General features: G+C 38.1%; 1 protein-coding gene across 1 annotated transcript in view; it reads left to right on the plus strand.

The window, feature by feature from the left end:
• The window catches only part of LOC139736289 (uncharacterized), a 47389-nt gene that overhangs the window by 19177 nt on the left and 306 nt on the right, over positions 1-27906 (plus strand). Inside the window, exon 3 of the mRNA XM_071647022.1 lies at positions 19639-20143. Coding sequence (XP_071503123.1) covers positions 19639-20143 — 505 coding nt within the window. The remainder of the gene's footprint in view (positions 1-19638; positions 20144-27906) is intronic.

Raw genomic sequence — 27906 nt, forward strand, 5'->3', positions numbered from 1 at the left:
CTGGTAGTTTGAAGTTCATGGGTAGCTTTCATTTTATGGTGACTGATATTTGGTGCAATCTGGAAGGTGGGGAGGGGGGGGGGGAGGGGTTGTGTGTAAATGATTTTGCCTGGTTGCAAAACCTATCTCCTCTGCACAGCAGTGCTTCTCAATCACATGGTTAACTTCTTCTTTAATATGTGGTTAACTTGATGAAGACTCACCATACTCTACTTTCACGTGCTATGATTACTGTTTCAGGCATATGACAAGATACCATTTAGAAACACACATTTATTTTCTCTGACAGCCTTTTGCACTTCAGTGCTCTGTATTGACTGTGCTCATGTATGTTACCAGTATCGGTATACAATTGTGTCCTTGTAAGCTATAATATATATGGGAGGATAATGCAAATTGTTATGATATAAGTTACCATGGAGACAGTTTTTATTTTCCCCTTTTGGGTACCATATTATAGCTGTATTCCCACTTACAAGCCCCATTATGTGTGTCCTTATGTTCCATAGTTTGAAATAACAACCAGTTCTTCTCGGGATTGTATGTGGACAATACACAATTTCAATGCACCATGAGGCTTGTGCTCTGATGCATGTATAAGGCACACACACACACACATGCAGGCACTTTTCCATCTGAGGTGCTGTGTTAATTCTGAGCAGCATTTGTAGTGATTAATCGCATTTGTGTCAACTGGTTGGCTGTTGGACTGAAACACCCCCTAGCACACATCCTGGCTGTTTTCCCCTTGGCCCGGCTGAGAGCCACGCCATGTTTACACACCCTGTTCACCCTAGTTAGTCTTTAACTATTTACGATTGTTCCCCACACTGTAGGAGGATCACCCGCAGTTCAAATATTCATAATTTGCCCCCCCCCCCCCCCAAAAAAAAAAAAAAAAAAAAAAAGAGGGTAGGGGGAAAAAAACCCTCCAGATTATTACTCCTGCAGTAGAAAAATCTGCAGGAAGTTCAATGAGAAGATGGAATGAGAATGAACTATAGTCCTACTTCTGTCTGTGTTCGTCACCATCTTCAGACAACACCTTTGACCTCAAAACAAACTCTGTTCCATGCTCTGATATACCTGTGATAGTTGTGAATGCATTTCTCTTTGTCACTAATCTGTCCCTGTTTATAGTGTAACTAAAAGAAATCAAGAAAGTACAAGACAAAAAAAAGTAAAAGACCACCTGCAAAATTTAACTTTCTTATTAGCAAAGAAACTACAGTGGGTAGGTAGCTAGCCTGGCGTGAATTTTGTGTGCTGCTTTCATGGCAAAATTTCTGAATTCCAACCTGATATGTCACTCACTGTGTTTTGTCCAATTAGGTTGCCTTACTGCTTTAGCAAAGTAAATCAGCAAGTAGAAAACAAGGCAGGTGGGTTGATTCACATTAAACTGTTTTGCTCAGGCGAGACAAAACATGCTGTAAGTGGGTACAATTGTTTATGCAAACCTTGGTGTATGGTGGCTGTCCCATGGCATACAATCTTTATTTTTTTTTCTATACTGGCTAGGGTAGCAAAAATGTTATGACCAGTCAGAGCAGTTTTGAAGTCTGTATTGTTATTCATCCATGTATTCCGAATTATGATTAATCACTATTTGAGTTTTGAAAGTCCACACATTTCTCTCAGGTAGAAAACAACGCGTACACACAGATATCTACACACATGGGACTACAACTTGAATAATATCAAACACCTTGACACTGAAGAGGCAAAAACTACAGTGCTTTCAGCAACATTTTGTGAGATACTTTTGTCCATATTACTTCAGATTTCAACAAAGTTATGAGACAGTGGAAACAACAAAACCTGCAAGTTTTTTGTCTCTACTGTTTCATCACAACAAATCATTACTTGTATTTAAAACCCGTTTTAGCAGAGAATGTACTCGTATATTTTGGCACCGACTCTTTGCGCATGAGCATGAGCATGAGCATGAGTGATTTGACAGATTCTTGCTTGATTGATTAATTTTTCTACAGAGAGGATGAGAAATATGTGGTGTTTCATACATTAATCATCAGTGATGAGTTTCCCTGTACCATCACAGGCACATAATGTAGAAGATAGTGAGACATATCTTTCAAAGCCCCTTTGATGCTGTGTTTGACAACTTACCAACATTCAGCAGTCTTACATTTCATAATATTTGTTGAGGTTTACTGACCCTTCAGGAAGAAAATCATTTGGAAAGGGAATTCCTGTGAGTGACAGTTGTCATGATAACACTTTTCCTTTCTTTCTCTACACAGGAACACACACATGGGTATGTGTGTGCATGTAAGGTTGTATTTGTGTTTGTACATATGTACATAAATGGATAGAAGGAGAAAAAGATTGATATATCTAACCATTAAAGACTATAATGATATTCCCACTCAACCATGAAAGACTTATCCCTCCCCCCCCCCCATGTTTTGGTGAATCATTACTTAGCCATAAAAATAATGTGGAATAGAATCAGTGATAAAAAGTACTATTTGATAGTGGAAACACTGAGGAGGCTACTCTGGATAAATAAGACATTAGTGACTTAGTGATATTATCATCAACATGATCATTATCATTATTATTATTATTATTATTATTATTATTATTATTATTATTATTATTATTATTATTATTATTATCATTATTATTATCATCATCATAATCATCATCATCATTAACATCATTAACAATTTGGCACGTCTGCTCTGTAAGCGCCAGTACTGATTTGTCCGCGTTCTAGCTGTACGCATACGTTCTTGCAAATAATATCAGATTCCATGTCGATCGGTTAGCTGATTGCCCACACGCATTGCATGTAGTGTATATACACTGTATCACTATTGTTCAAGACGTATTTGGAAAAAAAAATTGATAGTGCGATTATTTCATTGTAAGGTTCGGGTGATCAACTCTTCATTTTTGCTTTTGTATGCTCTTTAAAATCTACATTTAAATCCCATGAAATGAAAATCAAGAGTGACAAAAAATTCAAATATTTTGCAGAGGGCATGTCTCAAGTATATTCTACAAACATAACAAACATAATACTCGGGGTATTGGTACACTTAAAGTTCCTGTTTACCTTTGGGAGCAGTGATTTAAAAAATGTTCGAGATATTACATTTGATGCATATGTATAGGTCAGTAGTATCACAAAACATTCTACCATACAAAATTTTTGCAATAAAGCCTAAAATATAATGAGCTATCACTTTTTCTCATTAAGCCATAACTGTAGATAGTTTAATCTGGAAAGATTTTTATTATAACTATTGTTCACATTTTGTGTAATTAACAATAATTAATATTGATTATACTGGTTCAAATTTTTACATTGGTTGTTTCTATCCCTCACATTTAAGAACTATTTTGAAGCACTAATGCCGTTTGTTTTTTTATCTGCAAATGGTAAATTATGCCTTTAAAGGGGCATTCCGGACGATTTTCATAATTTCACATCATGTAGTACATAAATCGACAGTTCCATGTATAGATTCGTGGAATTTATTGTGGTCCTTGAGCAGAGAAATCCATAAAATGAAAATCTTAAACAAATTACACTGAACAGTGTTGACAACATCAGAGCCTCACATATTTCGGAAATGTAGCAGTGTGATTCCATTACAATATCGCTTGCTCAACAAGTTCACCTGTGAAGAATCAATGCATTCCTTCTTCTTTTGTTCTGCTTCCTTGAGCCCCAACTCATGCATTCTTATGGTGAGGCTGCCATGTCATCATGCAATTTGTTATAAATTTTGAAAACATTCTCATTCCTCATCCCAATCACTGTATATTCTGAAACTCTGTACTCAGTTTAACTAATTTATAGTTGTTCAAATGTAAAAGTCTGAAAATCATCCGGAGGTCCCCTTTAAGGTGAACTTGATCTTTAAAGCTGTCGGTCCCGTGCTTCCTTAACGACAGTGTAAAACAAATCGTTGCAATTCAGTTTTGTTGCTCTCTATTAAATCGGCTTTAGCATCATTTTTTGAACCGGTGCAGTATTGTTTTATACTAGGTTCCACATCCTCGGTGAGATTGGAAACCCTCACTGATGTCTCCTGGTTGAAGTCCACATACTGTACATTCTTCCCAGCTTTGTCAAATTCCAGAGTCCATGAACACAAAACAAAACAAAAAACTCTGGGTGTGATGATCAGACGAGAGAATAAGCCCATATGGAGATTCATACAAACACTGTGTTTTGTTCTGTTTTACTTAAGTGTCTGCCCTCATTGTGTGTATGTATGCCTTTTGGATTTCATGCATCAGCTGTGGTCGCTCAGAGAGCACCTTTCCGGTTGAAGTCCGGAACGTGGAGCTCCCGTCTTTGGAAGAGCGTTTCAGTTCCCTCTGACACTATCATATAGCTAACCCCACAGGTGTCATAGTCCAATTTTTGACAGGAAAACCAAAAACCACCGAAGGAATGAACCTATCAACTGACAGAATATTTGTTGTTGTGGAAGGGGGGGGGGGGGGGGGGGGGGGACAGTGTCGGAATGATGATACTCATCTGAATTAGCATCACCAGAAATTACTGTTGTTTGCCTTATTCTCGGCATATCCAGGAATTGTTAAGGTGTCTAATTGTCACCCAACAGGCTGATTTCCCCCGGTGAAAGTCCAATGTGACTGCCAGAAGTCCATGTGGTGTACGTAGGGAGCACTGGAGCATTTGCAGTGTGCTTTTCATTGACGCCCCACATTCACAGGTCTATGCCTCTCATTAGGCCCAATATGAATCTGCTTTGCGGGGGGAAAATAGTGAATTACTGAAAAGAAACCACATGGAAGATGGCCCTATAACTTCATAAGCCAGTTTGCAGTTCCACTTTGAGCTTGAGCAGGAAAAAAGGGTCATTCATACCAACAGGCATGTTAGTTTTTTAAATTCACTGGGATGAGCATCTGTGATGTATAATGATTATTGATGTAATCATTATAAATGCTGCTTGCCAGGACATCCACCTGACTGCAAAAGTGTTACTTGGCAATATCAATAGAAAAAGATTGTTAATACATTCATTGCAAAATAATGAAATGCATACTTTCCCAAGTGTTAATGAACAGATCATTCTAGTCGTCTGGTCTATACAAGTTCATTCTTTGTTTGAACAGGATTGATGAATCCCATAAATTGTTACGTAAAGCTTGTGCATTGTGTCGTTTGGAAAATGAGTGAAGTGCCCCTAACCAACTGAGAAAAAAGAAAGTTCATTCAGACCAATGTGCCCATGAGCCAAATCCGAGCTGGCTTATTCTGCGCCTCCCTCCAAATGCAAATATAACTGGCTTTTCCTTTTCATTTTTGTCATTTTTGCATACCAGATTTGCAAAGATTCTGAATGCTGTAAACTATTGTCAATGACACGTATAATGGTGCTAACATTTCTGACTGCCTGTGAGAAATCAAAGTTAAAGTGTAAATCAATTTTAAGGGTCCTGTTTACTACATTATGTCATAATGGCCATCTAAAGAGCATCCCTAACTATGTTAGATGCTTTGGGCAATGTACACTTTGAGGGTTCTTTTTTCAATGTTTGTCACTTGTGTTTTCAAGTCATAGAATGGATGGAGTGGCAAGTGTATATCTCATTTTGATCATGGGGACGTGCAGAAATGAAGCAAAATGACCACGACTGATGGTTTTTTTCATTCGAAGCAAATCACACAAATACGGGTTGGTGACATTTGAAATGATATGTGCAATTAATCAGTTGTACCCAAAAAATTATCACCTAGTGAGGGATCATCATAATTTTGTTAATGTATTTTGAGGGGGAACCACTTGTGCACAGGAACATGTGTATTCTAATGTTCTCTGAAACACTGTCATTTTGTACAAATGTCACAAATTTTTCCTCTTTGGTTTCTTAAAGGACAAGTTCACCTTCATAAACATAAGGATTGAGAGAATGCAGCAATATTAGTAGAACACATCAGTGAAAGTTTGAGGAAAATTGGACAATCGATGCAAAAGTTATGAATTTTTAAAATTTTTGTGTTGGAACTGCTGGACGAGGAGACTACTACAGCTTGTGATGTCATATGAGTACAACAGTATAAAAAAAATGTAAAGAAAATTCAACAAATTTTCATTTTTTTCACATAACAAAAGAGCATTTGACTTGCCTCTTTCTAAAGGCAGGGGGAATAATATTACCCATAACGTACAGTAACGAGTCAAGGGAATGTGTACTTTTTTCAAAAGATGAAATTTTGTGAAATTCTCTTTATATTTTCCTTATATTGTTGTACGCATGTGACATCGTACACTGCAGTAGTCTTCTCATCCAGCGGTTACTGCACAAAAACTTCAAAAAATCATAACTTTTGAACGGATTGTCCGATTTTCCTCAAACTTTCACTGATGTGTTCTAGTAATATTGCTACATTTTCTCAATCCTTATGTTTATGAAAGGTGAACTTGTCCTTTAAAAGTATACTGGAGCCTGAAGAATATGAATTACCTTTAGAATGTCAGTTTGCTATTTTGGCAATATTTTTCATCATTGTTGATCTATATTGTTTGCCCATTGATACAGATTTTGTTGTTGTTGTTAATAAGTTATCATGTGTGTATGATACCTGCGCAGTATGCACAAGCAAGAGCAATGTCTGAAGTAGAATGGGATATTTTCAACCTCTGCCACTGTGACCTACTTGTAGATCCATGCAAAACGTCATTAAAAATAGAACTCTAGTGTGAACTCTTACTTGCATTGTCTGCTTCCATCAAATTTTGTGCAGTTAAAGGGATAGTACAGTATTGGTGGAGATGAGAATTGGGCTTTTAACTTTTTGCGAGATACCTAGAAAACACTTTTGAAATAGTACAGAGCACACCATTTTAAGAGGAATTCACAGTTTATTTGATGAAAATCGGGTTTGGAATTACTGAAACATCCAAAAACAAAGTAAAACAAAACAATCATAATAAAGTATGGGTCCCACACTTATTAGAATCGCTCTGTTTTGGATATCTCATCCATTTCAAAACCAATTTTCATCAAATAAACGTTGAATTCCTCATGGAATTACATGCTCTTTCATATTTCATAAGAGGTTTCTCATTATTTCATCAAAAAATGTTAGAAACCTGAAATAAGGTCTCAACCAAAACTATACGATCCCTTTAACATGATTTTTTTTTTTGCCCATTAACTTCCCTGAAGACTTTTTTTTTTTACATTATGCATTGTATTTTTTCCATCCGTACGTCTTGATTGATTATGTTGGGAATTTGTCCTTACTTAGTTTAGTCATCTGACTTACTGAGGATTTATAAACAAGCCCGACCTTTAAAGATTTAAGTAGTCATAACATTGAACATGAGGACATTTGTAAAGAAAGCACTCATCACTTCTGAAGTAGGCCTTGGAGCAGGACGGGGCAAAATAGCGTGTGTTTTACTTTTTGCGTATTATTGAGAGCACAGTTTCTGAAAATCATGTGAGGAAATCATTCAGCTGCAGCCTCTTAATCGCAGGCTTCAGAAGTTTCTATTGCATTTCTCTTTTAGTCTTAGTTTTAGAGCTGCCTGTGTTTGTCAGTGTATAAAGTATATCTGACATACTGTAAAGCAAGGATTGGTCACATTCATTGTGATTTTACGAGAGCCAAGATTCGCGAAATTAAAATGCATGTGAAAGTTCTTGTCTGCACAATATGCATTGAATGCCAGTGACAATTTTGCGAAAATTTCTTGCCAGGAAAAGGGCTGTTGACTCCAGTTCACGAAAATTTCATGCCGCGTTAATATCTTGATTTACAGGATGTAAAATTGTGTACCTGTTACCACCTGTGATAATATTGCATTGTAGGTTTAACACCCCTCAGTCTATAGGATTGTTTTTCATTTATTACTTACATCAATTTCATGTGTTGGTTGTATATGGAGGCAAATTAGGGTTGAAAGGAGCAAAAGCTGTAATATCATATGAAACAAGTTGAAAGATGTAGGCTTCGTCCTTGCGGTTTTACTCTTTGTAATGTAAATCTTCTCGCAGTCAAAGGATGTATGAAAAAAAAAAAATGCCCCCATAGAAATAGTATGGTATTCTCCGAGGAAGGATTCTAGTATATGAGTCTTTTTTTTCCCCCTTCTGTTGAACTGGAGAGATTGATGTATAGCTGAATGCATTCGAGTCATGTTTATTCAGTCTGTCATGCTCTGTTTGGTTGTGCATTGATTCTCAGTCCCACATCTATGTATAACCTCCTCATCGCTTGCTTTACTGTCAGAGGCAGTAGAGTAGAACCATAAGTGTGGAACAGGTTTTGATGAGTCTATCATAATATCATCAGCAAAAGGCCCCTCAAAAAATATATACATACGTGTATGTATTACAATATAACAAAATATATTAAAATATTATATTAGTAAGTATTACTATATATGTAGATCTTTGATCTTTAGGAGGACTGAGAAAGACGTATTGTACCTGAAGTTTTAATAGCATACATGTATGATGTCATTTTATAACATTTGGCCATAAAGACAGATGTCTCTGGTATTATTTTTTGTAGAAGCCTTCCTGGTTTAATCTGGAATCCAAACAATAGTGGACTGCCACTATTTCATTTTTTGTATGAGATTTGTGGTGCATTATAGTGTAATATATGATATTTGATCCGTTCTCACTTAAACTTGATTTGCTGCCGGAAATATTGATAACCTCAGAGGCTTTTTTTTTTTTTAGAATTGTAAATGGACAGCCATTTCATCTTACAGCAGTTTCTGTAGAGAAACTGTTTCCACAAAGTGTGACTTCAAAATTTCCCTTTACTCTTTAATGTCTTGTCATTTCGTAATGAATAGGTTATTGTTCTATTGTGACATTACCAACATGTCTTCATGGTTTCAAAAGAAAGCGTTATCATGTGCTTTACTTAATATGTTGTGATAGTCGTTCCTCTTTCAAATTAAGTGTCAATATATCTTATAGGGAAAACTCTTTACTAGATTGCAAGTTCTATAAAAAAATAATTGTAGAAATAACTAGGAGATCCAAAGGAAGTGGCCTGCATTTAAAAAAAAAAAAAAATCCCTTCATAAAGACACTGAATGGAGTCGTATTGTACTGACACATGTTTGTGTGTGTAGATGTGCTTCCATGTGGAACTCTACACATGCAACTTGCTGTATTGCTTTCACATACTAGTCTTGGTCCCAGACTTTTTCTTGAGTTGCTACAGTATCTTGCGAGAAAGATTCAATGGGAGTGCTTACAAAAATCCACGTTCATGCACACACGCATACTACCTCTCTTTTCTCTCTGAAATAAAGTCCCAAATTCTGTCTAGATGCAGCTCAGCAAGACATGAGAGATGTTCACAAGGTAGTTTGATTATCAATACAGTGAGAAAGCAGCATTGTAATGTGGATTTCGAAAAAAAAGAAAGAAAAGTAGAATGTCCAGGCTCCAAGTCCAAGCTAATATTTCCAGTGCTTCAATTTTTGTACCTTGTGCTTCCCAAATTCAGAGTTTAGATGTACATAGTCGTGTATCAGGGCTCAACATTAGGGGTGGCTAGGGAGCTCGGTGGCTTGGTGGCCCAGGGCCACTTATATCGACGTTGGGCCACCAAACTTTCAAAAAGCATATCTTTTGGTGGCCTGGTCTGGTAACTGAGATTCAAAAATAGATTACTATGTTTCCTTTTGGATTGCCACAACACTTCTTTTTTGAGAGTCCAACATTTCAGATTCAGTGATTTTAGTGGCCAGAATGGGCCACTAGAGAAAATAAAGATATCGAGTCCTGTATTTATGCTCTATGACATTATTGTCATTCACAGTAACAGCGCTACTACACACAACGTTATGGCCATGTTTGTCTAACTAAAGGAGGTATAGCAGCATAAAACATATATGCATAAGTGATATGATTTTACAAGAAATCTATGTTTTATCTGTAATATTGCTGGGTAAATCATTTATCTCATGATATAATGTTAATTTTGACAAATAAGAAAACGTCTTTGTCAATGTAGATTTGCAGAGGGGGGGGGGGAGGGGAAATGAAAGTTGAAATTTTGAAAAGTTGACATGCTCATTGAGCTTGGAATAAATTAAAACAAATTTTAATCACTTCCCTCCCCCTTCTCCATGGCAACAGTGAGTGTCCCCAGCCTCGCAGGAGATGCCCGGTATTGGTTTGCGACCATGACGTGGAGTAAAGATGAAAAGGCGGGAAATAGAAGTATGATTGATGAATGGCTTTTATGTGAAGAAGAGGGGCGTAGGCAGTGTTTACTCAGCGTCTGTTTGACCCGATATTATGCCTTCAGCTACGAAATCTTAACCCTTTTTTCACCAAGCAATGTTGACTATTCAAGTCACTGGATGTACAGTGAACCGGAAGATAGTGTAAAGTAGTACAATTGTGATTATGTATCATAGCAATCATGTGGTAGCTATGTAGAGATTTTGTATTTGTGAAGCAAACCCTCATCACTTTCAGTTTCAGTTTCTTTATTTCACCAAAGCAAGAAACATTTTTACATAGTGGTGTAATAAGCATTCATGAACACATACAATTGCAAACATATCAGGCAAACAGGAAAAAACAGACCATTATTTCCTTTGCAAAGTCAGATAACTGCAAGATGAATGCTTTAAAGGTTAAGGAAGCCCATTTGTTCACCCGGCTCTAATTGCAGCATCTAACCCTGTGAATACCATTCAGCAACCGGTCTGCATGTAATGTGAATGGTGCTATGAGGTAGTGGGTGTGAGAGGGGTAATGAGGCATGAGCCAATTAAAGCTGTGTTGGCAACAGGTGACTCAGCAGCCCCCATATTGCCATGATTGACTTTAAGCACACATTGTAAAATGTACATTACAACCCAGGAAAAGGGAGGGGGAGGGGAGGTGGAGAGGAGAAGTGATGCAGTGACTTTAAGGCGGAAGGAGGTCAGTGAACCTTAAATAACTATCATGTAAAAATACTGATAAATACTCCATAAAATGATATACAGTGTACTTCTCTGGTATCACAGCTATTCCTGTGCCATCCCTAGATTTTACATTCTAATGCAGTACGTGCAGTATCTCTGTTTGTGTGATTCCTCCTTTGCAAGTCTGTCAGTTCGATTTCCTATGAGGAAAGCTTGTCGGTGCACATAGCTGCACGATGTGAATAATGAAGAATATATGTCATGTCATGTCACGTCATGTGATTAATTTGTATGCTCAGAGCCCCTATCTCTACCAAGGGCCTGTAGCGCTGCCAATTCTTCAAGGGGACGAAACGAAAGCGGCATGCTGGCAGGAGATGATATGAGTTCATGCTAATGCCAGCTAATTGCCCTGATAAATTGTGGGGGAATATTCAATCATTTACAGAAGCACAAACAGATTTTCAGACATGTCTCCGGGCATCATTTCTAGTTTCCCCTGGCGTTATTATAACGTGCTGTGGTAGTTAAGCACCGGGCGTAGATTACCTAGCAGTGCATGATCTTCAAGCTAAGGCAGAACTATACCTGCCTGGAATGTTCTTTGTGAAAAAACACTCTTACCTGTAAAAAAAGAAAAAGAAAAAAGAAAAAGGAAGAGCACTTTTGGGAGAAAAGTTATGGACATCTTTAAGAACATATCAAGCACCAGAAATATCCCCCGTAGTAACATTAGGAACATCTGAATTTGTGTCTTGTGTTTTCTGCTAGTCAACTTTTAATAGATTTTCATTATTCATTTCATAATATGGTTAATTTATACATAATATTCTGTGACTTTTTTTAATGTGATACTTTTGGCCAATTTATTTTCTACCATGACATACTAATATTTGTTCCATACATACCAGGTACTAGAGGCTGTTGACATCTTATTTAGCAGATGACAGTGGACTCACTGCATGTCATCAACTATTGAATATGTAGAATATAGTGCACTGCTTGTTGGGCGATATATGTGCCCTGTCATGTGTTGGCTCTCAGCCAATCATATGGCTGTTAAGATCCGTGTCTTCATATTGTCAGATTGCACTAATATAATGTAATGCAAGTACAAAAGCGGTCTTCACCATCATCTGCACTTGTATTGACTGGAAGAGGCACACATTCTTTCACGGTGTGCCACAAAACGTGTTTGTCAGTGGATTTGAGCAGTGGTGCCCGTTCCACAAAAAGATATTTTCCTCATGATCCTCGGACGGGTTGTGCATGTGTCATTCGTGGATTACACTTGCGCACAATACATGACGAGATTGAATGAGGGTTGATGGAGCAAAACATGCGAGGGGAAGATTGAAAAGACAATTGCATCATGGGTAATTTAGGTGGGTAGGATGTTTCAGAGGGAATTACACAAAAGAGGAATTCTTGTCAATATTTTGCTGCTTGCACAATGTGTAAAGTGATACCACTTTCAGATGCAGTTTTACTCTATGTTCAAGTCTCCAAATGACACAGTGCAAATCTTCACAAAACTTATCATTTGTGTCAATTTTTTTTTTTTCAACCTAATCCAGTTCTTAGTGTAAAACTTCTCCTCAGGAAGGTCATGCATACAGCAAGTCATTACAAGAATGTATAAATGGTAATTGTAGCAAGAGTTCATCTGTTTTACCTGCCAAAAGTTGAGTTCCCCATAGGACAGGCAGGGAAGTGAGTTTGAAGCACCCTGCCAGGACGATCTCACCCCCACTGTTGTCAGGGGCAAACTTTTCTTTCTTTCTTTCTTTTTTTTTAAAAATCTGTGGGAGTCTCTTGGGAATACCAGGTAATGAGGATTACATGTAGGTGTTACCTGGGATGCCAGGGTTTAGCGGTTTCAGTGGTTGCTTGATGTACATAGGAAGGTCAAGGGTTCAAACCTACATATGAAACTGATGTTATTCCCTCCCCCCCCCCCCCCCCCCCCCCCCAATACATCTTGATTGATTGCTCGTGAGAACAGATGTGGCTTTAGGTACTGTAGATTTGTAAGCTCATGGCCCTCCAGTAGGGAGAATGTTCAGTATAGGTCCACTGCTGCCCCAGGAAGAATATCAGAGGACAAGATACCCATTTTGACCTAATGTGACCCCAAAGGCTTTAATAGAGAGCAAATGGTATGAAATGGGTGCTGAGTGCCAAGACAAGAGCACCGATGTATACAAATTTAGATGAGCTGGAAGCGATACTTGACTGCCCTTTAGTAAGATTGGCGCTCTTGAAGTAAAAATTAATCTAAGAGTATTACAGCTGGTGAGGATCTGTTACACACTTGTAATATCTCATTAGCTTGGAACAAGCCAAAATGAAAGTTAAGCTGTTTCCTTTAGCAAACAGGAAAATGGTGGCCATTGTTTTGGGGGTGATCAGGTTGATAGCGGATGGGGAAACGAAAGCTAGAGCGCTTGGCATGGGCTGATTGCTGCAAGATTTATGTTTCACAGGCTCGTCTTTATGTCAGGTTAATATCGATTAAAGGAACAATGGCAATCCTCTGGTTTGAGGAGGTGGTGGGAGGTGTTTTTGTGTAACACAAGACAGCCAGCAGTCAGTCAGAGAAGCTTAGAATATTTTATGAGTCAGTGCATTAAAAGAAAATGGTTATTTCAGTCCCAGTGATAAAGAAGAATCTTGAAAGCACACTATGCTTACAGCTGTTTTATGCCCAGAGAGGCTGAAATATCCTGCAATTTATCTCATTCCCATCATGTGACTTCCTCCATACAATGTTCTCATTTTATATGAAACTATGGTAGGTTGTAAACAGGATTGTGATGAGAGTTATCCTTTTCTTTAAAGGATCCCTTTAGTCTTTTTGCCAAATTAGCATTTTTGGTTTGGCAACAAAATGTTTTCCCATACCTTTTTTTTTTTGTTGCACATAGCCCCAGTTTATGTTATTATTTGCAACATTTTTGATAAGTATCTCATAATTTTTAACAAATGTTTTGTACGCATCACAAACTGTGGAGAGTAGTGTCTTTTCTCTACCAGTGTCTAGCAGATTTCGTACATAAGTTGCCAATCATTAGACCTACATTTATCAAAATTTACACTCAATGTTTATTTAATGCTTTCTTTTCAAAATCGGATGTGATTAGAATTTAATCCAGTTGTATTTGTTGGTCATTCAGCTTTAAATGATTACTGTCAATCTTTTATCAGCTGTTAACTTTTCTCACTACTGCTGTGAAAGATGTCAACCATTCCTATGGAGAAAACAGCAACAAACAAACAAACAAAACTGAATTAATGTGACGTAATCAGGACTTACGAACTTTGACCCTGCATTCATGCAATGTTTTTAAATGTTTCATTTCATTGTCCTTGCTTTCTATGTATGTGGTTCCTGACAGTATAAACTTGTTTCATAACATAAAATGCATTCAAGTTATTTTTTAACAGTTTTTATTAAATATTTGCAATGCACCACTTTTCAAATGTGAGTTGAAAAAAAAAAACACTGAACATCATGCATCATATATTCAGATGTTCATGTGTATGTGGAGAAACACACCAAATATAATTTATTATTGAAATGCCCCAACACAATCTTGACAAACTGGTTACTAAAGCATTTACCCAGTTATGATAAAAAAAATATTGTTTAATTTTCCCCCAACATACAGTATGTAATTTTGACATTATTAAGCTTTTGCTCTACAAAAGTTGAGAGGGGCTAGGATTTCGTGTGTGAAATAGCTCATGATAAACTTTGATGGCGATATTTGCCGCTGAACTGCAATGCTTGTGGAAGCATAAATTGTAGCATTTGCAAAACTTTTGTGCTATGAAATACCAATGACTCATCAATTATCACAACCACTGAATTTACAAAACTCTATTCACACCTCAGGAAGTCCAGTACCTTAATGGTACTTTAATTGGACGCACGAGAATTCATAACCCAGCTTTGATAGAAATGAAGCAAGTCCGGTATAGCCATCGAAGCCATCCCGATCATATCTCTGGCATGTCATTACTAGGTCCTCAATGCTTGCATTGAAACTACTGGGACTGATTGCACGAGATGTATAGAATACCTTGAATCCAAGTAGGTCACCATTTGCGTGATTTGTCACCCTGCAATATTTTTCCTCTTTCTCTTCCCTCACTTGATATTTTTGTTCCGCTAAGTTTAGGAAAAAAAAAAAATGATATTCTGATACGACTGTTATTACTGCAAGTATGATGTCTATTGTTCGCGAACGTCGAATGAATGACTGCGTACGATGTTTGTCCGTATACGAAGCTCTCCCGGTTTCTTTTACCTCAGAGTTTCCTCCCGGTTGCAGAATTTCCCCGTACTTTCATGGAGCCTTGGCCCCGAATGAATATGTGGCAATGCAGCCCTATCTGGTATAAAGGCAAAAGAAAAGACTGTCTGGCTCCCATAGCTGTCTCATGCACGTATGGGTAACACTGGTGATGACAATGACGATCCTGCAGCCTTCGGGCATTTGGTTCACATGAGGGTACAATGGAGGGATCTTGTCGGGATGTATACGGCAGACAAGCCGCAAGTCTTCCCCTGCGGTTTCTGAGGTCGCAGCGCCATCAGAAAGTCTTCACAGAGAGGCCATTTTTGTATGTGTCTGTGTGTATGTGCGAATGTTTGTTTGTTTGTTGTTGTTGTTTTTTCCTCAGAGGGCAGGGCTAATAATAAGGGTAGCATGCAAAAAAAAAAGCAAATAAACTTTAATAAGATCTTAACGAATGACCAAAGTAGATTTATCTTCCTATTCCAATCATCTTTTGTTTAGAATGATGAATAATCAAATACGTCATTGAAATCCTCTGAATCTGCAGCAAAAGGAGGTAAAGTGCTACCTAAAAAAAAAAAAAATGTTGTGTACTTTACCACAGACTACCTGTGATGAAATATATACACACACACCTTGAACATACGCATATTTATGTGTGGCTGGCGATATGACTACCATCCATTTCTACCAATCATATTTCATATTAATTTGATTTTTTTTGGTAAAAATTCTTTACTCTTTTTTTTTAGTGTGAAATAGTCATGTATGAAAAGGAAATCCATATATGTTAATAATTTTTGTAAGAATTTTCCATTGCTTAGTTTTTTTGAGGTTCTGAAAGTACTCTGAATTTATCTCCACAAAGTCGACCTAATTTTCTTGAATGCCCCCCCCCCCCCCCCCATACACACACACACACACACACACATATATATAACACTTTCCCAATCTGTATGCACAGTCCGGTGAAAAGAAGACATGACAAACAGTGGTAGCCTGATCCAGGAACAGCGACCTAACTCGATTGACACGACCTGATGACTTGCCCTCCTTTCCCCTCTGTGAAAACAATGCCTGCATACTTAGAAATCAAATAGCGCAGTTGTATTTCGGAACAGAATGCACTGGCATAGATCTCCCAAAATCTGCTTTGCTCGAGCCTTGGAATGGAGTCATTCATTTGGCACAGAATGGTATCAGGACTGCGACCCGTTTCAGGTCATTGCTCAGAGACCAAAACGATGTGATGGCGTGGCGGGAAGTTGTCGCTACATTAGACAATATCAATGACATAGCATATTGTATGCCTTTCTTGATGGTGCACAGTTATGGATTGAAGATTTCTGTAATGTATTCAGTTATTTTGCCTTGTGGATGTGAAATGCTGGGGAGGGGTCGGAGTAGATATAGGCCTACTGCATGGTGGGCTCTACATGGACGTTCTTATGCTTGTAGCTTTATAGTATCCTTTGCTAAGAGTATTATTGTTGAAGTAGCAAAGCAAGATTTGAGAAGTCTGCCGGATTTTCCTACGGCAAACCCAAGGCTTCAGAGACATATGACATCATACACTGATATATATATTGCATACTCTTTTCAAATCCTGTGTAATCATAGGGATGGAAGGAAAAATCTCATTTCACTTTGGTCTTGGGAGATAAAAGTATTATTTTGCGTGTGAGGGCAAACAGTGAGCAAGATTTGGTTTGGGTTGAGTAAATTTAGCTAGCTGTGTTTACTCTCCTTACTCTAAGCTCAGCCATTCTCTCCCTGTATCGCCGTTGATCAAGCCAGACAGGGGCAATGGGAATCATTCACTGAAGTAAAAATAACCAGTACCTCAAGAGGAGGAGTTGAGGGGTCTTTGATAGGGACAGGTCAGTGTTTGGATTTGCGGTTTGCATATCACTTGTTCCTGCTCCTCCGAAATTCATTCCCATCCAACAGCTCAACAAGTTCATTTAACATTTCCTATTACCCCCCCCCCCCCCTTTTTTTTTCTTTGCAGGTACATCGTGCAGCTATGTATAGTGATTTACCTTTTCCTTTCTTTCATTTTTGACCCCAGCAGCTTAAACCAGGGTCAGAGTATTATAGAGGCAGTAGTCACCATCAGTTTTACAGATGACGATTACACCAACTTGTACAGGAGGCTACTGTAAATATGAATATTCCCCGCTGCTCAAGTAGGTCACCAGGTGTGTTAGACTCCAATGCAGTCTTGCTCAAAACAGCTAGGGTAATATGATCCGATGCAGATGGTTGCAAACATGATTGAAATCATGCATATTTTTGATCTGCACATCACTTTTGTTATTAATCCGGGTATACATGCAGTCAGGAAGGTAAACAAATAGTGTTTGCTGCCATTTCTTGTTCCCATTTTTTGAGAATATAGAAGCAATTTTCTTCCATGCAGAGCTGGAGCAACATTTACAGAAAAGATTTGGATAAAGGGTATTCATAATCATATATTTAGAGGGGCATCTCACATACAAAAAGGATTCATATATCAAATCCTTTCAGAACACACTTCACTTGAGTTAATTTCGTAATTCTTAAAGCAAACTTGAATTTTGATTCTCTCCGAAATGACTCTCCGATGACATCTACCCAGTCATGGTCTGGTTGTATTTTCCAATTGAGTTTTGCTTTAGAAATTCTGAGCCTGTGTATGTAGTCTGATTGGTTTCACACCTAAGAGAAGGTGGAGCTTAGCTAAACAACATACATTCACACCCTCATATTCTGTGTGTACATATGAAGAGTTGCATGTGATTGAAAGATGGTGGAGTTTGTGAGCTGCTGTTATGTTGAAAGTCCGTAGGAGTTGACAAAGAGTCTCATTCCAGTGTCTCTACATTCCGCAACATGTTTAGAGCCATGTTCCAGATACGGGGATTACATACAATGACTTGTTACAGTCTGAAACACCTCCTATGGTTTAACGACTATAAGGTTTCTTACTCGCCGTTGCCAGGAAAACCTGAGGATTGGAAATACCCTGTAGGGGCCACTATTTGCAGAGATTAATTCCTCGCAAATATGCCCCCAACCTCTGACTTATGTCTTTCTCATTGGATAGTCAACAGTCATCGTGTTGACTGTCATGAACATTCTGTCGTCTGCTTCGTGTTCAAAGATGTTGAACATGGAGACATGAGGGAGACAACAAATTTGATTTCAATATGCACCTGATTTTGAACCCTGCATCAAGTTTTTTGAAAGGAGACCTGCCTTCAATATTGAATTGTCACCGGGAGAAAATCTAGATGAGATATTTTCCATTTGAAGGTACAAATTATTATCCCCCCCCCCCAAAAAAAAACAACAACAACACACACACACATATATACCATTACACCTTCCGATCTTAATTTTCTTTTTTTAGTGGTCATGTAAACGACAGCATGGTGCAGCTGCATATTGATTTCATATTCTACCTCATTTGACAGAACAGTCAAACTCTGCTTGGAGACATTAGATTCCTAGGGAAGCGCTGTCGGGTATAGGAAGACTGTTGAGAAAAAAATACAGCAAAACTGGTCGTGCCACATCTCAGTACCACATTTAGCGTCATCACACCTGACCATTTACTAAGTATCTACCAGTAAAGTAAAAAATCATGCTGTCCTGTTTTCCATCTCTCATGTTATAACTAATGTATTCATGTGATAATGATATGCGTATACGCCATCCCTCATTTTTTATCTTGAATTCATTTGCATCATTGTAAGAAAAATGATCACAGAGTCACAATGCCGTATTTATGTTATAATATGCTTAATGCACAGAGTTTCAGGCTCTGATGCACGAACATGAGATGCCTGGGTATGGGAAAGGCTAAGTTATACTGTCAAACCAGACATTTTCACTTGCATTTTAATTTTACGCATTTTAGTTTCGTGAATTTTGCAAGAGCCAAGAATCACAAAATCAAAATATATGCGAAAGTTCTTGTCTATGTTGTATGCATTAGATGCCAGTGGAATCTGCAAACATTTCATATCGTTAAAAGGGCCACCGTTTCCAATTCTTGAAAATGTCACGCCGCTAAAATACACTGCTTTACGGTTTGTGCTCTTGCTGGCCTTTTTGTTTTGTTGCACCATTATTTTTCCAAAATATTTTTTTTTCACAACACTTTGGATTTGCAAAGGAAGTGTTTTTTTAAATATAGTTTTATGGAGTAGTTTATTCTATGAGGTGTAGAAGTCAAAACTCTTTAGTATGACAAGAAAAATGTCACATATTCGTTCATGAGTTCTAAGCAGAACCCAAAACGCGACTCATATTTTGAGAATTTGTCTTCAGAACTACAATCTCTGGGTTACTTTTTGCCTTGCGTTGTAAAATTGGATGAATCAAATGTTATATTTCCTCTATTTTTTCCTCTTTTTTTGGCATTCTACCGTCAGTGGAACACGACCTGAGTGGAACTGCATCCCAGTGCTCCATCTGTGGAGACCGAGCCACAGGGAAGCACTACGGGGCGGCCAGCTGCGATGGCTGCAAGGGCTTCTTCCGGCGGAGCGTCCGCAAGAGCCACCAGTACACCTGCCGCTTCCAGCGCAACTGCGTGGTGGACAAGGACAAGCGGAACCAGTGCCGCTACTGCCGCCTCAAGAAGTGCTTCCGGGCCGGTATGAAGAAAGAAGGTAAGAGGCCGTTGGAAATTCACACACACACATGGCATGGTAATACCAAACACAGGCCCAGACATAAACAACATCTCATTCCTTTGATAGCATCAATAAACACCCCCAACACTCGCCCAATACCCCACCTCCCACCCAGCATCGACCTCAACCTCCAAGATCTACTCCACCACAATACTGCGATCACCTTGACAACAGCTCCAGCGTCTTACCGGCTTGCCAGCAGAGGGCGCTCCACCACTAACAGCAGGCAGGCTCCTTCCAGGTCGACACCATTGACATTACCCCCCCCCCCCCCCCCCGCTTCATTTGTTTTATTTGCTTTGTCCTGATGACAGATGGTCTATCAGCTCTGAAACATTGTCCCCCTCTGCCCTATTAGTACTGGAAATTACAATACTGTTATACAGTGTATTTAGTCTCCTTTTTTCGGGGGGGGGGGGGGGGGGGGGAGGGAGGGTTGGTAAATGTATGTGTGTCAAAAACCACTCAATATATAGCTTAAAGAGAGTAATATAGGAAGTTGAGATTGTAGTTCACACTTGTATTTAGCAAACAAAAAAAAAAAAAAAGAAACTAGAGATTGTAATTTGTCATCACTGACAAATTAAGGTGATCCGATCTTTTTTTTAATCAATGATTCAAGTCCTGATCGCAATAGGCATGACCATGCAGGTTTCATCTGTGGTCAGAGACATTGGCCGTGTGATGTTTGGATTCTCATTTAGAAAAGGGAGTCATATCTGCTATCTTTGGTACCAAATCTGTATACACTATAACGAAGATACAACAAGTACATATGACCTTTGACCCCACTTTGCACAACCTAGATGGCATCTGAGCAAAAAGTGGCTATTTTGTGAAATGATTCTTGTAACATGATCTTTGCGTGTGCAAAATATGGGAAAGATAAGACATGTATTCACCAAGATACAGGATGAAACATTTGTGACCTTTGACCCTAATTTACATACCCAAGATGTTGTCCGATCAAGTAGTTGTTATTTTATGAAATAATGTACGTGACATGAACTAAGCATGTGCAAAATATGGGAGTGATAGGGGCTATTTTTCTTGAGTTATTGCAAAGAAAGTTGCAGAAACATAGAAATATCTCAATACATCGAAGATAAGCTTTAATTTCAACCAAGTTTTTTAACATGATTCCAACATTGTATGAAGAAAGGAAGGCACACATTCGATAGCGCACAGTCTCAGCTACAACATATTAAAATCGAGGAGAAATTCACCGAAGCATAAGTGAGCTAGTGCTCGATAAAGATAGTAATGTCAATTTTCATTTCCAGAAAAACTGCACTGCCATAGAGATTACACGTAAACTGGTCAAATTTGACAAGGTTACTTTCAATCCATTTTTACGAGGTGATGCCGTCATTAAATCAAAATTGTGTTTTTACATTTATGAAAGAACATTTCATAAGCTTCAACATATTGAAATTTGGGTGAAAAATGGCAAAGGATAAGTGAGATACGCTCGAGTAAACTTGGAATTTGATGACGTCATTTTGAAAATTTACTTTTTTGACTTTATTAAGAAATTTGATATCTTTTAATCATTTTGTCAGCATAGCCAACCCATGAAATAACATGTACAACTCATCAGCTTTCAGAATATGTCAAGAAAATGGGGGGTCACCGTCCATCCTGACGAGTAAAATCCGATTTAAAATTGGCGGTTGTTTGGCATAGTTGCACTGTGTATCCCCATTGACGCACGCGCGGAATTTTGAGTTTGACGGGCCTGTATGACGTCATATTGAGTCGGATTGACTTGAAACTTGGTAGAAATATTCCTTGACATTTTGGACATCCCATCCGTGTAAAAAAACTGAAAATTTCTATTGCATACTAGCTGTGCGTGCGAATATGTGCGCGCGCGTACGCGTCCGTCCAATTTTTTCAATTTTTCAAAAAATGCTCCAAATGATCTGAAACGTGTGCAAAAAAATTTTGAGCTCGATTTGAGCATACAAATATTTCAACGCGCGCGTACGCGCGCGTTTTAAGATAAATATGAATTTTTGAGAAAATGAGTAGAACCCGCTTGACTTGAAATATATGTGACGTAATTTACATTAAAAAATTCCATTCCATTTATGAGATATGCATGAAAATGTGTTTTCATATAATGACGTCATAGTGACGTCACGGTCGACTGATCACTATGATTTTACTTGCGCTGTCGTCTTTGCGACATGATACATATATGGTATAAGTTTGACATTGATAGGCAATGCACTTTCTGAGCTAACTCTTGCACAACTTTTGCGGAGAAATAAAGAAACTAGAGATTGTAATTTGTCATCACTGACAAATTAAGGTGATCCGATCTTTTTTTTAATCAATGATTCGAGTCCTGATACTGCAAAGTCTCAGCTACAACATATTAAAATCTGAGAGAAATTCACCGAAGCATAAGTAAGATAGTGCTCGATAAAGAGAGTCATGTCAATCTTCACATCTAAAAAATTCCCTCCCATAGAGATAACACGTCATAGCGAAGATAGAAAAAGAAGTAACGTCTGTTGCCACTTGCACATGGCTTTCCCTGCCGGTGGATTTCGAGTTGATACATGCATCACCGCGTGTTGCAATATCATTGAGTTATCGTGGTCAAATTATATCATTCCGCATCCGTATCTTCTTTCCTTTAACAGGTGCGAATTATTCTGCAGTGGCTTAAATAATTTGCTGAGAAGAAATGCACCCGGCAGATAAGGTCTTAACTTTCGTTGGTATATCGTAAGACCCTGGATGGTTGGATAATGTTTCAGAGTAACCACAAGCTTCTGGCATATAGCATCAAGTCACTGTTTGTCTACCTTGGTATAAAATCGCTATGGGCGCCATGGAATCCTATGTCTCACATGCACGATGCCGAACCTTTCAAATTCAAACGTTTGATAAGCTTCCTTATTCACAGTCTGTACACTTCCGTTTAGTCCTGCAACCATGCTAATTCATTTCATTAAGATATTGTATAGCTACATCAACAAATGAGATTATAGAGAGAAGAGATAACGCTGGTGGTTCAGAAATGCGAGGGACAGAAGGAAAATACTCAAAAATCAAATCGGGTCATCTCTGTAGTTGATCTGCCGTAAAAAACGTAAACTAAGAAACCAAAAATATTCATCATAATATGAAATAAAAATAATAGTAAAAGTTATAGAAGTCGTGATGATAATGATAATAGTAATAGTAATAATGAAAATAATGATAATGATAACAACAACAACAACAGTAATAATAATAATAATGATAATAATAATCAATATCATTATAAAACAAATAATAATACAAATTCATAAAATTCTTGTGTCGAGTTGATTTATTGCAACTGATTGACAATTTGCCCTACATCTGCGTTGAAATAGGCAGAGAATTAATTAGTGTTAATGTGTGTATGTTATACACACAGCAAAAAAGAAAGTAAACACTTTTTCAAGTTTATATTTCTTATAGAATATTTGGATAAGAGTTATGTATCATATACATGAAAGGTAATGTAATTGGCTATCAACATGGTGGGTCATTTAAAATGGAAACTTTACGCATGAGTGAACACCTTCGTTTTCCTCTTCCACGGCACAAGAGTAAAAATTGAAAAAAAATGAACAAGTTGTCATTCATGAGTAAGTGTTCTTCCAAGAAACAATAAGAACAAAAACAAAATCAACACAATAAAAACATGAATTAAGCTGCAAAAATAAACCTATGATATTTATGATATCTTTGAAGAGCAAACGATTAAAAGAGGCTAAAAATAATGGAAGAAAATGAAGAATCTTCTGTCAAACCCAAATTGAAATAAAATGAGAGAAGAAGCAATATAAAAAAAAATGGTATAAGAATTTGAATTGATTTTTCAAATTAGGAAAATTTTAAGTAATATTTGGTTCTTGAATTTGTCTCCAGAATTCTTAAATTACTAAATTAAAGGATTAAAAGAAAGATTATTCATTTAATCATCTTTGTTCCCTTACTCCTATGTCATGTGAAATTTGAGTTGATATAAAATATTTTCTCCCTTAAGTTTCCCGCTTTGATTTTGTTCGAGGTTATCAAGAGATAAAGAGAAGGGAAACTTATATTTGCTATTTCATTCATGTGTTAAACTGGTCTTTTGTTATTATCCTTATCTTAAAGGGCATTTGTAAATGAAAAAGAACATGTTAATGTTTGCAATTTTTACTTTTGTACCTTGGAGGACAAAAACGAACGAGTCCACTCATGCGTAAAATTCCCCCTTATATTAAAGGACAAGTCCACCTTCATATACATAAGGATTAGAGAATGCAGCAATATTAGTAGAACACATCAGTGAAAGTTTGAGGAAAATTGGACAATCCGTTCAAAAGTTACGAATATTTTAAGTATCTGCGCAGTCACCGCTGGAAGAGAAGACTACTACAGTGTATGATGTCACATGCGTACAACTATATAAGAAAAATAAAAAGAGAATTTCACAAAACTTTACTTTTTGAATAAAGTGCACGTTTCTTCGACTCGCTACTGACGTATGTTAAGGGTAATATTATTCCCCCTGCCCTCTGAAAGAGAGAAGTCGAGTGCTCTTTTGTTATGCGAGAAAAGTGGAAATATGTTGAATTTTCTTTATTCTTTCTTTATATCGTTGTACTCATGTGACATCACAAGCTATAGTAGTCTTTTCATCCAGCCGTGACTGAGCAGGAACTTTAAAAATTCATAACTTTTTAACGGATTGTCCAATTTTGCTCAAACTCTTACCGATGTGTTCTACTAGGGATTGCTGCATTCACTCAACCCACATGTCTATGAAGGTGAACTTGTCCTTTAGTAGGTTGATAGAAGATTAGATTATCTTTAATATGGTATATAATACAATGATTTTCATCATAATCTTCTATGAAAAATAAGAACTCGAAAGAGTGTTTACTTTCTTTTATTTTCTTTTTTTTTTTTGCTGAGTGTATTAGTGTTTGTTAGTATAATTACGAACTTTATTTCCATTTCGGACTAACAAACCTTCGGAATAACGAACTCTTTTATATTTCCGGATTAAAAAGAAACAAACAAAAAATATTCTTCATCGAACATCTTGTCACGTATAACTTAAAACACGGTTTGATGCGTACTACAACAATATAAGCACTAACCGATTATACTCGTCATAGTTCGGAAGCTGCTTCAAACATGGAGATACTTGGACAATTTTTTTACGGTTTTACCCTGCTGAAGCCGTATCTGGATGATGCCACTCTTGCATCCTTGAGGGTTTTGAGCCGATAATCAAAATTGTCGCTAATTATGGTCTACAAAACCTGAAATTCCGATTTATATTTCCTTATTAATGGTGAAAACTGAAGAGAAAAAAAGATATGGTTTTACTCTATTGCGAGGTTGTTGCATATAAGCCTCATGGATGTAAGAGTTTCATCATCCTGATTCGAATTCAACATCCTCGAATTGAGGGAAAACCTCCGTTTTCGTTTCCAAGTTTTCACCATTCATAAGGAAATACATAGGACCTTAGGGTTTTGGCGACCATTTTGAATATCTCGAAATCTTATATCGATTCAGCACTCTCGAAGAAAGGTAAAAGCATCAGAAACATTGGGTGAAACTGTGAAAGGTAAGCCTCTTACACCCAGTGAGTATTGGCCATGAAGGGGAGTCAGTCTCGTTCCACACAGAAGTTCCTCTTCATATCAAGGTCAATTGGGAAATCAGACAGACAGACAGACAGACAAACAGATAACACACACACACACACACACACGCACACACACACACACACACACACACACACACACACACACACACACACACACGAAGTCAGAGAATAATAGAAATTTCATTAAAAAAAAATTCCATCAGCAAAGCTTATGAAAAGTACGTTTGCGTCTTCAAGTGCTACCAAAGGAAAGACTTATCTCTACAGACGACGTGATTCCGGACTTAAACCTGTGTGTGTGTGTGTAAATGGTTATGTCCGACCTTCTGCTGGCGTATGTTGACATTCGCTGGTTCAGTGTAAATAGATTCGAAAGGAGGCGACGTGCCGTTATCACTCGGATCATAAATCATCTATGAATAAATCTCCCTCCCTGTGATCTGCAAGTTATTAAAAAGAGACAAATAACAACCCCCCCCCCCCCCTCAAAAAAAAAAAAAGTCATGGCAATAAAGAAGTCGAAGGAATTGTCTATGTCAGAGCCACGAGAGATAAAGAGAAAGAAAGTAGCAGTCATAGGTCTTTCTTTGCACAGGATATTATGATAATTCCAGACTGAGTATCACTAGGTAATAGTTGACAGCACCACTACAGTCCCGAGGATCGCCAGTTGAGCAGTGTGACAGTGGAGGTGTGAGAGAATCACTTCCTTGGCATGTCTGATGAAATTTCACTTTCACTTTATGCTTGGTTCTTTAGCACAATAAAAAATGTAATGACGGTAATGTATCCACGTAACAGGCTTAATCAAGGATGGTTGTTCTATATGATCAGTGCACCAATACACCTGTTTGCGTCTAAGAAGTTGCACGAGTCAAGAAGCAGAATTACGTTCACATTATACAGAAAATCAGGAGGGGAGATTTGGGTTACATCACGGGTGATAGTGATGATTGTGGCACTTGTGTTGATTATGACGACAGAGGTGATGATATTGGGAGTGATGACGATGATGGCAGTGATTATGATTATGGTGATGATGATGATGATAATGATCACGATGGTGATGGTGATGGTGATGGTGATGGTGATGGTGATGGTGATGGTGATGGTGATGGTGATGGTGATGGTGATGGTGATGGTGATGGCGATGGCGATGGTGATGGTGATGGTGATGGTGATGGTGATAGTGATGGTGATGGTGGTGATGATGATGGTGGTGGTGATTACATGACTATATTGGCAGTGCTTACAATGGTGATGGTGGTAGTAATAACAATGCATGATGATGATGATGATATGCATTATAATCCTGATCATGATGATGGAGCGATTGTAATGTTGACAATGCTGATAGAAGTACTTCTGACAGTTCTAGCCAAACTGGTGAAGGACTCAGTAACGAAAGGCTCAGGGGCAATTGTGGTAGTAATGATATGAAACGAAATAACTGATGCTGATCATGGTAGTAGTGATGATGATGATGATGATGATGATGATGATAATGATGATGAGGAGGATGATGATGATGAGGATTAGAAGGAGGAAGGGGATGAGGTGGTGGTGGAGGAGGAGGAGGAGGAGGAGGAGGAGGAGGAGGAGGAGAAGGATAATGATGATTAGTTGTGGTACTGGTGCAAATATAACTGGTACAAACTTGCACAAATTAAAGTAGAATCGAATTACACGTATGTTGCCGACACAGGATGATGTTTGAAATTGTGTGAGACACGTCAATACCTTTGTTACCGAAGCCAGTAGCAGGATCAAGTGCCAAGACGAAGACCTTGACTGGGATATATCTGACTTGGTCCAGGATCGAGTGAAGGCGACTCGATGGTCCAAAAACGCAGAGGAAGTTTCGAGACTTTTCGGACTGACTACGGCGCTCGAAGGGAGGAAAAAAGTTCGGTTGCTGTTAGTCCAAGAAAGTTTGGTGGTGATTTGTTTGGTATCACTGGGGATATGTGTGACGTGTTGTTGAGTTGCCATCATCTTTTTTAATACTAGAGATAGTCAAGCAGCGTCACGCAACGTCTTGGAGACATCGAGACGATGTCGCGGTGTCGTCCGTCCAGTCGAGGACAGAATTAAAACTCAACCGCAACTAATGACGACATTGCGGGAGCATAGGGAGATAATTATCTCCAAGACTTGCTGGACAAAGACTGGACAAGGTCTCTGCAAAAACCCAACATGTTTTAATTTTCCAAACTCCCCCGAGAACTGGCGAGTCTCCGACATTTTTACCTCTGACATTTTTACTTCTGACATTTTAACCTTTGACATTGTTACCACTGACATTTTTACCTCTGACATTTTTATCTGGCACCGGCCATCCAACGGAT

Source organism: Diadema antillarum, unplaced genomic scaffold (assembly GCF_040938485.1).
Source record: "Diadema antillarum isolate AM-2024a unplaced genomic scaffold, OU_Dant_1.0 scf00000028, whole genome shotgun sequence".
Taxonomy (NCBI): Eukaryota; Metazoa; Echinodermata; class Echinoidea; order Diadematoida; family Diadematidae; genus Diadema; species Diadema antillarum.